Source organism: Sus scrofa, chromosome 17 (assembly GCF_054392235.1).
Source record: "Sus scrofa isolate SSC_HxYL_T2T_F1_AM1 chromosome 17, Sscrofa_HxYL_maternal_Yorkshire_Landrace_v2.0, whole genome shotgun sequence".
Taxonomy (NCBI): domain Eukaryota; kingdom Metazoa; phylum Chordata; class Mammalia; order Artiodactyla; family Suidae; genus Sus; species Sus scrofa.
Window position 1 is genome coordinate 7,859,807 of NC_139399.1, and position 14,931 is coordinate 7,874,737.

General features: G+C 42.5%; 1 protein-coding gene across 6 annotated transcripts in view; it reads left to right on the forward strand.

Annotated features, from left to right (window-relative positions):
• PRAG1 (PEAK1 related, kinase-activating pseudokinase 1) overlaps positions 1-14,931 on the forward strand; it is a 48,240-nt gene that overhangs the window by 21,607 nt on the left and 11,702 nt on the right. For 5 of the 6 annotated variants that reach the window (XM_085002903.1, XM_085002905.1, XM_085002902.1 and 2 more), the window contains exon 4: positions 5,734-5,891. The exons of the other annotated variant lie outside the window; for it this stretch is intronic. In XM_085002903.1, coding sequence (XP_084859029.1) covers positions 5,734-5,891 — 158 coding nt within the window. The remainder of the gene's footprint in view (positions 1-5,733; positions 5,892-14,931) is intronic. 6 annotated transcript variants of the gene reach the window in all.

Below are 14,931 nucleotides of genomic sequence, written 5' to 3' on the forward strand. Positions count from 1 at the left end.
TTGCAGGAAGTGCATTTTGTAGAAAAGTCAGAGAGGAACTGAGGGGAAACGGAGAGCTCTGAGCTGGTGAGTTCACAGCAGGCTGACAAGGCAGTCTTGCGGCTTCTGAGGCTGGCCCTTCACCCTCAAGGCTCCTCCACGGGATCCCAAAGTCGCTGGCCCAGCCTGTCCCCGGGCTCCAGGAGGCAGTGCGGATGATCACAGCGCCACTGGCTGGAGTCCGGGATGGTAAGAGGCTCTCATTCTTTGATTTAGGCACGACATGATTCATTTGCATCTAAGCCAATCTGTTTTCACTTCTTGGTAATTTAAACAAAGTTTATAGAGTTTTCTAACATGTTCATACTTTCAGGTCTTTCCCAAAAGACTAAATTGACCAACCCAAAGACTCAGTAATGTTCTCATATGCCAGGATCTGGAGATCTAGTCTAAAACTGCACGCTGGCATTATATGACTTTTCATATCTTCTGTTCCAGAGGCAAAACGTTCTCAACCAAAAGGATATGAACTAAACCAAAGTCAGGGTTGTGAGAATAATAATTTGCCTTGGTCACACTTTAAATTGTGCTGCTGTGTGAGGATTCTAGCAGCTGAGTGAAGTTTGAGATATAGCCCAATACGGGGGTCTGGCATCCGTTAAGGATTTGGGACATTCTGAAAACCCAGGGGGAGTATTTTTAGACTCAGCTTTTTCCTATGAATGAGGAAGTCTTGGCAGATGGCTCTTCCGGCTGGATTATTATTATTATTATTATTATTTTGCAGCTTTCTACCAATACAGTATGGAGAAAACTTGGGCAAGGCTTCTTTCTTTAAGGACAATAGGGGGAAAAGCCATTCAGCAAACACTGGGCAGCTGCATGGCTCAGATCTCTCAGGACGCTGTGCCTCTGGCTCTGTATTTCATGCTGCTCTCCCGTGACTGTGTCTAATCAATGGGGCGGGGGCGGGGGAGAGGCAGGGAAGGAAGTCTGAGCAAGAACAAGTCATTTGTCACCATGCGGAGCAAAGACATCTGTGTGGGCTGCACTCTCGCTGCAGCTGATAAGAGTGTTATTCACCACCCAGAGAGGAAAGACTAGAGTGTGTGGTTTTGGCCCCATGAAGCCACTTCCTTAAACCCATGACATCAGATTTTATCTTATAGATGGTTTGCACCGGGTTTATGAAAGGCAAATCAAACTATCATTAATGAGGGAAAAGGGCTTTTAAATAAAATAAGTATAATCTCGTTATGCCTTGCTGAGTGCATTTGGATTGTCACTTGGCCTTGCATCTGACAGAACAATCCATTAGGGCTCAGAAACGTCACCTTTGGAATATTAAGTCTTTTGCAGGGATTCTTAAGAATCTTGCATACACAAACTGGAGACACAAAAACAACATGATTGTCAGTCTCTGCTTTGATGGCCAGCTTCCCCTTTCATTTTCAAATCTGATGTGATTTTGTTTCTTTGCTAATTAAAGTAGCAATTCTCTAAGAGAGCAGATCACCTAGGCTTCTAAGCTGGAAGATATTTGATGTAGTTCACATGAGAGATTAAAGAGAAAGGGTCACCCCTTTCCACCTTATTTACAACTGAGCATCCCAGTTACCTACTGGCCTTGAATTACTTAGTGGGATCCTGGGCTTCTTAAACTTTTTTGATAGAAGCCATGAAAACAAGAAAATTCCACTTATGGCTTGGATATAAAGATTTACCAAGATCTACTACATTTGGAGGCTCCCCACTTAGACACACACACACACAAATAATTTATCCTGCAGCCACAGAAATAGTCTGATTTTGTCTGCATTCGCTTGATGGAGCTTCAAAGCTATGAATTCTCATAGTGACTAGATGCAGAAGAATTAACCCTCAAAGTCTCAGAAGATTTGTTTGTTAGGACTGAGAAATAACTCTTTCCATTCATGAAGCTATTCTGCAATGGAACCAATCCTCATGGAGCCTGCCTGTCCCCCTGTGGGGCCTGATGGAGGAAGCTCCCTGGGTCAGCCCTGTGTTCCTCGCCTTTCAGAGACTCAGCAACAGGTCACCAGGAGTGGCCATCCCTGGACTCATTCGGGCCCTAGTTATTTTCTTTCCTTCTAGAAATGTTCATTTTCAGTTTATCAAGTAGTTCAAGTGTACAGTGAAATTCAAAGAATAACTCTCTTTCACGTGTTCCCCTAAGATTTTTCAAGAATTCTTTTATTTTATATTCTTTATTTTATTTTTTATTTTTATTTATTTGGTTTTTTTGGTCTTTTTCTAGGGCCGCACCCGCGGCATATGGAGGTTCCCAGGCTAGGGGTCTAATCGGAGCTATAGCCACCGGCCTTCACCACAGCCACAGCAACTCAGGCTCCAAGCCTCATCTGTGACGTATATCACAGCTCACAGCAACATCGGATCCTTAACCCACTGGGCAAGGCCAGGGATTGAACCCACAACCCCATGGTTCCTAGTCGGATTCGTTAACCACTGTGCCACAATGGGAACTCCTATTTTATATTTTTTTAAAATAAAATATTCCAGGTACACTGGAAGATCCCTGCCTATACAGTTTCTGTTTCAATTTTCTATTAGTACCCAGAATCATCACTATCTTGAAGCTGATGAGTATCATTTCTACTTTATCACATATGTGTAATATATAAAAATACATGGCAATACATAGCATTATGTGTTTTAAAAATGCTTATAAAAGGTATCATACTTTACTTGGGCCTTTGTGAGCTACTGTTAATATTCAGCATCATTTTCATACTGGTACATTAGAATAAAGTTCATTTATTTTTGAATGCTGTATCCATTACAAGACTATGCCACAGTTTATACATTCCTTTGTTGATGGACTTTGGGCCATTCATGAGTTTGTTTTTGCTGCTAATAACACTGTGAACAGCCTTGTCCATGTATGAGCTTCCCATATCTGCACCACATAGTACGGTAGCCACTAGCTAAAATGTGGTGAGCCTAAATTGCAGCGTGCTGTAAATGTAAAATACATGCCAGATTTTGAAGACTTAGAATGAAAAATACATATATAAAGTGTCTCCTTAATAATTATTTATATTTATTGCATGTTGAAATGACAGTATTTTATTTTGTGAGATAAAATATATTATTAAAATTAACTTCACCTGCAATTTGATGCTAAAAATTTTAATTATATATGCCATATATATGTGTGTGTGTGTATGCGTGTGACTTGCATTATATTTCTATTGAATGAGGCTGTTCTAGACTTGCATTATATTTCTGTTGAATGAGGCTGTTCTAGATTAGGAATCAGTAATCTACCATCCACAGGCCAGCCATCTGTGCTTGTAAATGAAGTTTTATTATAAAACATGCCCATTTGGAGTTCCCATCGTGGCACAATGGAAATGTATCCGACTAGGAGCCATGAGGTTGCGGGTTTGATCCCTGGCCTCATTCAGTGGGTTAAGGATCCAGCGTTGCGGTGAGCTGTGGTGTAGTTGGCAGACGAAGCTCGGATCTGGCATGGCTGGCTGTGGTGTAGGCCTGCAACTACAGCTGCAATTCAACCCCTAGCCAAAACAAGAAAACATGCCCATTTGTTTACATACAGTCTATATCTGCTCTCCTGCCACAACAGCAGAGTTGATAGTTGCAGCAGAAATTATGTGATCCACAAGTCTAAGATATTTACCATCTAGCCCTTTATGGAAAAGTTTCAATCCCTATTCCAGAGCAATACTTTCTAACCATTTTGTGACTAAGATCCACAAAAAAGTATTTAATATCGTGATCTACCACACATACAAAATTCATACAAACCTGATACAAAAGATTCAAAAGTTCCACAAGTCCTTACTATATATTTTCATATTTTTTCTAGTATGTTCAATTTTGTTAAACTGCTAGTCAGTAAACTGCACTGACTCACTAAATTGACTGAGCTATTCATTTACTCCTAGTTATTTGAATATCATTGTTCCCTCTTTGCATCTGGCACCTGAGAATTTTTCTTGCTTTTGATGCTTCACCATTATACTAAATAATCGTGTGTGTGTATACTCATGCATACACACATTTAGGTGTTTTTTAGTTTTATCTTTTTATATAATTTTCATTGAGTGTTTTTCTTTTTTTAAATTTTATTTTATTGGGATATAGTTGCTTTACAACGTTGTGTTAGTTTCAGGTGTACCGCAAAGTAATTCACTTATACATGCCAGTGCAGCAGCTATGATGCTGGAATTTCTCCCTTGGCGGTTTTCTGAGCCTGAAGACTAGGAGACTCCAGAGACCACTTTAGGAAGGGCAGCACAGTTCGCTTGCCTTAGATCTGGCTTTTCTCCTAGATTGAGGACTTGTTATTCACGACTTCGTATCTTGGCTTCATCTGCCAAAGCTGATGGATCTGATGAGGACACAAATATTGTATGAAACTTTCCATGATTATATTTTGCCAGAGGGTAAAATAAGGATAGTCTACTGTCAGAGCACTTCCTGAAGATTTGATGTCTCCAAGATCCCTACAGTGACATTGAGATACAAAGAATATTGTTAGTTGTAACATTACCATCACTGTCACTCTTAGGTGTGACAGCTTTAAGGTGTTTTTTAATGTAGTTTTAAGGGTTGGAGGTGGGGAGAGAGACAAGTTTCTAGGGAAGCGTACTTTCTCTAAACTTTTCTGCTAATGAACAGGGGATTCCAGTGCTTGTGAGAACCAATATAGGGCGAGCAACATTGAACACAAAGAACAATCAATACATTCTTGGCTGTAAGGTCATATGCATTAAATAAGGCAGTTCTGATGCCAAATCAATACTGAGTTGTGTATTTCCTACAGCGGATATTGAGATATAGATCTGCCGTAGTGGGAGCAGGAATGTCATCAGGAAATATCAGTTCAGACAAATCTGGGTTACTACCAACAGGAAAGGTCTGGATTGATTGTGGTCTGTCCCACTGCGTGGGGAAAATGTCAGGTCAGAGTGAATATTCATGCAGTCCTTGGGAAGGGGGAAAGAGAAATCAATAAGCTAAACCCTTTACTTCGTAATGGAACTCTTTTCTCCAAGGCGAGTTCTTTTGTCTTGAACTTGGTATTCCTGTCCTGATGTGTTGGTCATGCTATTTGATGCAACAAAAGATTTCATAGAAAGCCTAAGGGCAGATTCAGTACATCGTTCTGGAATAAGGGTTATATTAACACGGTTCCATCTAAGCATTGCAGTAGAAGTCTGGTTAAAATTGAAATAAAGTTTTCCTTAATTCCAAGGAACAAGCTAGACCCTTTGAAGCTATGTCGAGAGACTACTGGCCATAAAAGAAGTCCCATGTTTTTGGTTCAGATTTGCAATTCACTTATCCTGTGATCTTACAAAACCTACCCAGTCTTTATATATCTCTATACATTGGCTTGCATGATAATGTTTAATTTTCTTTGTAGTGATGTTATGCAAGGTATAAGAGACATAATATTTTGGCAGACAGGTCCTGAATATGAAGACAGTTCCTCCTAAATCATGATCTTCATGCTTTTTGGAATGTAATAGACTCACTTCTTAACCACACTTGAGAAATCATCTGCCATTGATATACATAAAGTTTCAGAAGAGCCCCTGTTCTCTCTTCCCCAAATCATTTTTTCAAAACTTCCTGGTGCTGGTCAGGCTTCAAGAGCATAGTAGGTTTATAATCTGTCTGCTGGGTTTTTTTTAATTAGAAACCAATTTAATTACTTTTATCATTTGTTTCTACATTTTCCAGGCACCTTTTAAAAATGAACAAAAGCAGCTCTGATTTGGAGAAAGTGAGCCACGGCTCCGCCGAGAGCCTTAGCCCATCCTTCAGGGGTATCCACGTCAGCTTCACCACAGGCTCCACCGACAGCCTGGCCTCAGACTCCAGGACTTGCAGTGACGGAGGTAACAGACTTGACCTTGATGGAGCGGCTTAGATTCTCCTGAGTCTGGAAACCCAGGCTGGGTTTATTGCCTGGATTTGGAAGGGCTGGGCTGGATCTCCCATCTCGGTCCCTCTTTCCCCATGAAATGGACTCTCCCACGGAGCCATTGTCATTTATTCCTTATTGAATTTATGACGCAGTTCCTCACCCCATATCCTACCCCCACCCCCAGTACATGCAGTGCAGCCACGTGGCTATAGGGTGGGAGGAGGCTGAAGTTGAAAGCATATCAGAGGACTCCTGATTCCTTGGGCTATGAGCCATCTCTGCATAGGTCTGCTTTCCATTTCTGTCCTTGGGATTAGTTCACAGCAGATTGTGTGGATGCCAAGCACAAGTTCCCCCCATGCCCCTGCCCTCTGTCTCTCTCCTTTCATAGGCATGCAACATACTTACTTGGACACACAGCAGGTGTTTACACAAATGTTTGTTGAATTAAAGTATGAAGGCTTCTTTAGACCACCATCTACCCCACTTTCTAGATCAAGCTCTAAGGCGTAATATGTGGGTAGGTCCTGATTAGTTGGCCCTCTGTAACCTGAGGGTTCCAGATACCCAGATTCAAACAGTATCCAACTGCTGATGGTTAAATCTGAGTATGTGGAACCCATGGAAACAGAGAGCCGACTATACTGTTATTTTATATAAGGAACTAGAGCATCTGCAGATTTTGGTATCTGAGGCAGGGGATCCTGGAACCAGGGGGTCCAATTCCCCACAGATAAGGAGGGATGATTGTATTCTTAAAAAAGAACTTTTGTTTTTCTGTAGCTGTGATGGGTAGTATTAAAACGTTAACCCTTTAACATTCTTTGTGTCTGTGTCCTCTCCTGCATGTCTCATGGACCTGCCTTAGCATGTTAGGTTTGGACATGTTGTAGCATGACTCTTTTTTCTCAGTCCTAAGGAAGTATTTCTTCTCAGTCGGCATTTTTAGAGTAGACAGTTCCACTGTAAATTTACTGTCGCTAACATTTTTGTATCTGAAAGATTAGTGCTGCTAAGACAAAAGCATGTAAGTCAGCCTGTGGTGTGCTCTGATGGGAAACCTCTGATAACTCTGACTTAAAAACAGGAAATAGCTCAGCCGTATTTGGGTGGGATGTGGCAAAATCTCTTTGCAGATTTGCTTGGGTTTCTATCTTTTCCCCCTTTTCCCATTCCATTGTGCAAAAATTCTACCAGGTAGATTATTCCATGGAGAGCCGGGCTGGGCTGGTCAGCTTGTGAACCATTAGACCCTGTGCTGGTCAGCCCTGACCTGCTTTCTTGGGATTGTGAACAGTTCTGAGGGAAGGGTCTTCCATCCACCACCAGCCAGCTAGTATTGGTGAAACTGGACTTAACTGCCCCATCACTTTTCTTCTCAGAACCAGCAAATCATGATGTTTGCTCCTGGAGCTCTTAGAGTCTAGCTAGGAAGGTAAGGTTAGAGTATCTGACACATAGGTGGATGGGTTAAGGTAGGAAATTGGTCTGCCCAGAGCAAGAGTGCTTATGAAATTTTCCCGGAGACAGGAATCAGTGAGGGCTGATGGAGGCTTCAGGGATGGCTTTTTGAGGAAATAGGACTTCAGCTCTTGTCTTAAGAATGGTTAAAATTGAGGAGGTAGGAGTTCTTACTGTGGCACGACGGAATTGGTGGTGTCTCTACAGCGCCAGGACACAGATTCGTTCTATCCCCAGCCTGGCACAGTGAGTTAAAGGATCTGGTGTAGCAGCAGCTGCAGTGTAGGTCACATCTGTGGCTCGGATCTGATCCCTGGCCCAGGAACTATATTTGCCACCGGGTAGGGAAAAAAAAATGAGGAGGTAGAGAGAGGAGGAGGGGACTTTGCAAGCTTAGGAAATAGTTCAAGAGGAGAAAAGGCACAGGGTTAGCAGTGCACACAGGGAAAGGATAAGGTCAGCCTGGCACACTTCAGTGCAAGCAGATGAGGGGACAGTGGGACATGAGGTGGTGGGAGGCTGGAGTCTGGATTGTACAAAGCTCTCAAAACCAATTTGTGGAGTTTGGAAACAGGGAGCCACTTGGGCGTTTGTGGGTGCTATGGTGACACCTAATACAGACGTTTTCGAACTGAAGTGAATACATTTTCTTGTACACCTGAAACTGAGATAACATTGTAATCAACTATACTTCAGTTTTTAAAAAAGAATGTATTTTCATTGTTAGTTCTTTATCATGAGCCAGTTATTCAATAGAAATGCACTTCCAAATTTAGATTCCCTCCTAGAGGAAACCAATTTCTAACTGTACCCAGAACCATTCTTTGGAACTGGCAAGAGACCACAGACATTTTCTCTCTCTCTCTCTCTCTCTCTCTCTCTCTCTCTCTCTCTCTCTCTCTTTCTCCTTCTCCCTTTCCTTTTTTAATGTCTCTGAAATACTGATCTGGAGAATATCCAGAACCAATGATCATGAAATGTGAGGAACCCTTCATTCAGCTGCTTGTCATTAACCAGGGCAGCTCACTTTGGATGTGCTACTGAACAATTAGCTTTCCATCCCATGAATCCTTTCTCGCTTTTACTTTGTAGTTGTATATTTACCCACCATGCCTTTTCTTGCTATTTGGCATCTAGCACTAGAGCTGAGAGAGGGAATCCAAATAGGAGGGTAGGGGAGTTCCCATTGTGGCTCAGGGGTAACGAAACCGACTAGGAACCATGAGGGTGCAGGTTGATCCCTGGCCTCGATCAGTGGGCTAAGGATCCAGCATGCCGTGAGCTATGGTGTAGGTTGCAGAAGCAACTCGGATCTGGCATTGCTGTGGCTGTGGCATAGGCCAGCAACTGTAGCTCCAATTTGACCCCTAGCCTGGGAACTTCCATATACCACAGGTGCAGCCCTAAAAAGACAAAAAAAAAAAAAAAAAAAAAATAGGAGGGTAGAATTCATTCATAAAAATCATGTAAAATTCTAAAATTAGGTTAAGTCCAAAGATATCATTGGACTATACATTGATTTTGTCAGTAATTCACTAATAAAAATGATGCATTTCATAGACTTTCTGTGTCCTCAGTATAGGCATGCATAAGTGAGTTGAGGACAAAATCATTCTAGGGCCTGTTGTGACAAGTAGTTTGTGTAAACTTCTTGGAAGCTAATGAGGGTTAAACACTTAAGAAACACTTAAGAAGTTTTCTCCTATTCAGGTTCTGTGGCCCTTCCCCCCAAAAAAAGTTTAAATTTTATAGGAAGAATAAACATAATTGAAAGTTATAACTTTGATGTATTTTAAAAATGAATTGCCTAGACTTTGTTTACAAAATATTTTTGTATCAATGTTGATGTCAGCTCTTTGTGCTTGTATCGAATTTTATACTCTTCTAAGCACATCTGTTATCCCATTTGTCCATGTGGGCAGTTCCATTGAACTCGGTGAAAGGAAAAATCCATCTAAGCAATTGTTGGGTTTCTGCTTGGCTTGGGAGGGACAAACTGCATGTGTTAGGACAGACCCACGAATGCTGCCAAGGGGACCGTCATCTGCAGTGAATGGACAAGGATGGGGGCGGCGGGGGGCGGGGGGCAGTGATCATCAGAGCTGGTCATCAGAAGACTCAGTGCTTTAAATGGTTACTTTTAAACATGCAGACCTCATAAGCACATTAAGATCCTTTTACCTTTGATTTAGGACAACATTAAAATTCAGTTTCACATCACGAATGCCAGTCCCTGCAGCACAGGAGATGAGTGCTGTGCCAAACTGAAAATGTGGGCCCGAGGGATAGATAAGAAGTCTAAATAACCATACAGTAGTGAATAGAGTTATAAACTCCTAAGAAAATATGTACCAAGGCAATGCTGGTATTTTGATTTTAGTAGCTGGCAAACCATAGACACAGAAAGTTAATTGACAGTATCAGCTTGTGTTTCTCAATAATAATGCCAGGAAGAGTTTTAAAATACAGACATTGATTCAGTTATTGGTTTGATAGATATTTGTTGAATCCACACCATAGGCTGTGTACAATTTTAGATGTTGAAGATACAGCAATGACAAAAAAAAAAAATGGCCCCCTTTCTTCTTTCATGGCGTTTACAATCTAGTGGGGAGAGAGAGGCAGTGAGGATGATAAATGAGTCAAGTAGCCCATGTGTCATAATGGCAGTAAGTGCCATGGGGACAGGTCAGCCAGGATGGGGGCAAGCAGGTATGTGAGCACCTGCCAAGGGGAGATAGTAAGTTAAGTCCACAAAGACCATCCATCAGTCAGGATGAGTGACAGCCTGACCTTCATCCAGCCCTTGCTCTCCCACTCAGGCTATTACCTGAGGCTCTGTAAGAAGAAACAGAATTTTTTTAAAAGGGGTCCCGTAAAAGACATCTTAAACTCTCCAGCTAAAAATAATGTGTTTTCTGACAATTAAACAGGCTTGTTAGACCACTTGATCCTCAATTAGTGGGTTCAGGGAGTTCCTGTAGTGCGTGGTTCAGCGAAAGTGAATCTGACTACTAACCATGAGGACTCAGGTTTGATCCCTGGCCTCGTTCAATGAGTTAAGGATTCAGTGTTACCATGAGTTTTGGGGTAGTTCACAGACGCGGCTTGGATCTGGTGTTGCTGTGGCTGTGGTGTAGCTATATCTCCGATTGTACCCCTTGCGTGGGAACCTCCATATGCTGCTGGTGCAACCCTAAAAAGACAATAAATAAATAAATAAATAAATAAATAAATAAATAAATAGACTCAGTCTAATATGTTACATTGGTGTTTGGCTCCAGCACAGAATGTCCCTCCCTGCACCAACCTCCCCCGCCCCCCCCCCCCCATCCCCTATGTAGACAGAGTCATGGGTTTTGTTTCTGGAGATCTCTTACTAAAGGATGGATAAGTTATCCCAAAGGAAAAAGGTACTCATTTTAAGATTGCCTGTGACCTGGAGCCTCACCATATCACTAAAGAAAAGCTTCATCTTATTGCGTTGTTGCCTGCCTATAAACTGAATTTTCTATATCATCCCAGAAATTTTTATGCATTTTTTTGAATATCATAAACCTCTACATATTTTTGTACTTACTATATCTTGAAGTCCTTCAGATCAGAACCTCTAAATCTATCTCATTTTTTTTTCCCATGCTGCATAATTTGTCATTGAATGCATTGGTTAAACCCTTCTCTTGTCAATGCATGTTTAGGTTACTTTCATCACAGCTCTACAGTAAGATCCTGTGACATGCATTGAAATAATTTGATGAGTATATCTGTAAGATAAATTCTTAGAAGTGGAGTTGATATATCAAAATGTATATGCATTTTAAATAATGTTACCAAATTAACCTCTTAAAATGTCAATTTATGCTTCCATCAACAGCATGTGGAAGTGCTTTGAACTAGCTTTTAATTTTACTGTTAATTTGGAAGAAAACCCTAAAAGATTGTGTTGTAACAGGATTGAAAGATCATGATTCCAGAACAACACATGGGCTGTAGACATGGAATATTTCCCATGAGCCTGTCTTCCAAACTGAGACCATGCTTCTCCTTTTTTTGCACGTAATTCACCTTCTCATCACTATTTCTTGGGATGATGAAATGGTCTGGAAGGACTCCTCACAAATGCCATATTTCCCATCCTGTTGTAAAATGTTAATAATATGCTTCCATTTTCTGACCACACTTGCCTTCTTGAAAAAGCAAGGGTTCCTCCTGAAGAAATGCTTTGCTGCCCTCCCCCTCTTTTTTTTCTTTAAACATTTAGACTTGAGCCTGTTTGGATTAGGGGCCAAACAAGAGGTTGCACAATTTTCCTTTGGAGGAAAAAGTTACCACATGTGAGGCTAGAACATCCCCTCCGTCCCTCACCCTTCACGTCTTTTGGGGTAAGGAGAGGGGATTTGGCTAAAATCTGCGAGACTGCCACTTCCCATGTGACGGTGGCAAGGTGCCTACGCAGATGGCTTTAGTTTTCTCACCTTTAACAAGAAGGGACTGAACCAGGCCACAGAGCGTAGAACAAAGTTTTTCACCATCTGCTTTGTTCCCTGTGCCTTGCCTTTAGTAGATGCTCAAGAAATACTGAATAAATGAAAGGATAGATCTGTACAGCCATTTCCAGCCAGCCAATCTCTTATCTTCATTTTTAAAAAATGATCCAACGAACACTAAGTATTTCGAACAAAAGAAAATTCAACTTGCTTTACTTTAGGTTGGAGAATAAGCAGGCACCAAAGCTAAAGCTTGTAGCTGGGGAACTCCTAGCTGGGACCCTGACTTTTGTCCCCACATTTGCTGTGGCCCAGCTGCTGTCAGAAGGCAGAGACAGGCGCCAAAGGAGCTACACAGGCTCATTTACACAGTTCAGAACTAGACTGACCACTTCCTCCTAAAGCCCAGCTCCGATTTGGGCTGTAGGGAACAATGAAAGTACCTATTAAAACTCAGCCAGAAGAGAGGACTCTGTAATAAGGAAAACCTCAGAGTGCTGGGTTTGAACTTTTGGCCTGCATTTCTGCATCAGCGTTAAGCTCTTTTTCTCTGACCAGTGAAATCCTGATTCTTCTTTGCTTTCTAAATATAATGGCACCAAACTAGTAAACCTTCCTCTCCCACCAAGTACAGCACATGTGATGTGTAGTTTCTTCCTACAAACACTTTTTCTTCTTTGAAGCACAGGTACTGAGGAGAGGCCAGAGGTGTTTTACTCTATAGATGGCTATGGGCATCATATGCAGAATTGGAAATTGGAAGGAAAACTTAGGAAATGGGATTCGTGGCTCCCTGGCCCAGTTAGTGTGCAAAATCATTAAAAAAAAAAAAAAAAAACCACCAATGATGTTAACTATGATGTAGGCAGACTTCCTAGAAAAATATTTTCCATTCTCACCCTTTTTACACCCTTAATTGTAAGCCAGAGTTTGGAAATAGGGTGATCCAACACCAGCATAAAACTGGGATATATTTGACTTCGTCTCACGTGCCTTTGGATTTGAGTCCTGCGAATACAGGCTGTTGGCCAGTTTTTCACGATTTTTTTTTTTTTTAGGCACGTTTTCCTGAACCAGTGGTTTGCCTGTGAATTTTGAAACTCTTTTAGGCATCAAGCCATATTTGTTCCCTCTTTTTACTGGCTCTTCTAAATGCAGAGGGTGGCAGCTGCTACAAATAGTAAGAATCTAACCTCTGTGGGGCCCATGGGCCTGCTTGCAAGGAGTCAAGAAAATGACAGGACCAGAATGGGACTTTAGGGATGCCCTCTGACCCCACAGAAGACAGCTCCTGCTTGTCTCCTGGTGGAGAAATCACGGTTTCATCAAGAGTAGCCTTAAGAATATTAAGAGCTGAGAATTCTGTGGTCCTGGGGTGTCTAGGGACAGTCAGAGTGAATTATTGCCTTCTCACCAGCTTCGGGTCCACATCTGGAGATAGGAATTCTTTTAGGGGGGAACACCTGCAGCATATAGAGGTTCCCAGGCTAGGAGGTCTAATCAGAGCTACAGCTGCCAGCCTACACCACAGCCACAGCAACACCAGATCTGAGCCGTGTCTTCGACCTACACCATAGCTCACGGCAACGCTGGATCCTTAACCCACTGATCAAGACCAGGGATCAAACCTGCAACCTCATGGTTCCTAGTTGGATTTGTTTCCACTGTGCCATGACGGGAACTCCTGGACCTGTGGATTTCGGAATGCCTCAGGTCAGAAGGTGGTGCGCCTGTTGCCAAATGAGGTGATTTTTTTCCAAATACAAAAACCATGGTATGTGTACGTAATGCCCAGTCATATGGGGAAAGTGCACGTTTCAGCTAAGCCTCGGTTCACTGGATGAGGTCTGTGTAACTGGCTGGAAGCCTTCTTAGGCAGTGCCATCCTCTGATTATTGAGTGCTCTCAGTAGCGGTTGTTGGGTGGCAAACACCTAACCTCTAAGAAATAAAGAAAAATGAACCAGCCCACAAGCTAATCCTTGAAGCCACGCCTCCTCCTACTGCTTAGTCTTCCTGGGCGGCTTACCTAAGTGGTGATGGGGTAGAGATCTGATCAAACCCACTGACTCACAGTTCCCACAGGAAAGCAAGAGAACACACACAGGGCAACAGAGAAAATCACTTCCTTCCAGCCACCTGAACACATGCTTTATTTTTCTGCATGTAAGCAGAGCCTCTTGGTTCTCTTTGGTAATCTAGGGAATAAGAATTGTTACCGTTTTTTTTTGTTTGTTTGTTTGTTTCTTTTTAAGATTCCTGCTATTCTTACAATTGAAAAGTTTTCTAGCAGCAGCTTGTGGGAACTAGAGATGGAGAGAACAGTGGAGGCAAGATAACCATCTGCCTGGAGGTATTTTATTTCAGGAGCAGCTTTGAGACAAAATGCACATGAGAAGCCATTCAAAATGGAGAGAGTGGCTGACTGGACAGGCTATTAGTGCTGTCAGGGGCCTTCCCAGGCAGGTAATCTGGTCAGTTTTCATATTAGGAAACTCTGCAGAGAAAGATTGACAGCTGGCATCAGGGTTCATCCCCTGTGCGCCCTTAGATCAGAGCAGAGGCAGAAAGGGGCGCGGTGAAAGTATCAGGGAGAGCCCTACACAGAAGACTGACCGATAAGGGGTGGGAGTAAGCATAAGGTTTAAAGAGGAGACTAACCAAGAAACTGACACAAACCTCCCCCACTGGTTGGACAGAGGACCAAGAGTCCTGATCATCAGCAGGCTGTCCCTGTCACTGGAGGTGCTAATTAAAGCACTCCCAGGGATTCTGGTCACACTCCACTCTGCTTCCTTCTGGGCAGTGTGGGGTAGGGGACCCAGGACTCAAAGGGTTCAGAGCCTGCTGAGTCTACCTGCAGTATGGCTCTCCCTCCTCCAGCTGGCTGGTCCTTGTGTGGCCCACGTTCCTGCTGTTGAGGAGAGAAAACACAGGCATGTAAAGCTGACTGGTCCTGACTGCGCCACTACTGCATGATTTATAATTAACCTGGGCCTCCTGGAAAGGGTAGAAATCACTCAGTCAGCCCTGCTGGCAGGCAGCCCCACCTGTCATTAGCAAC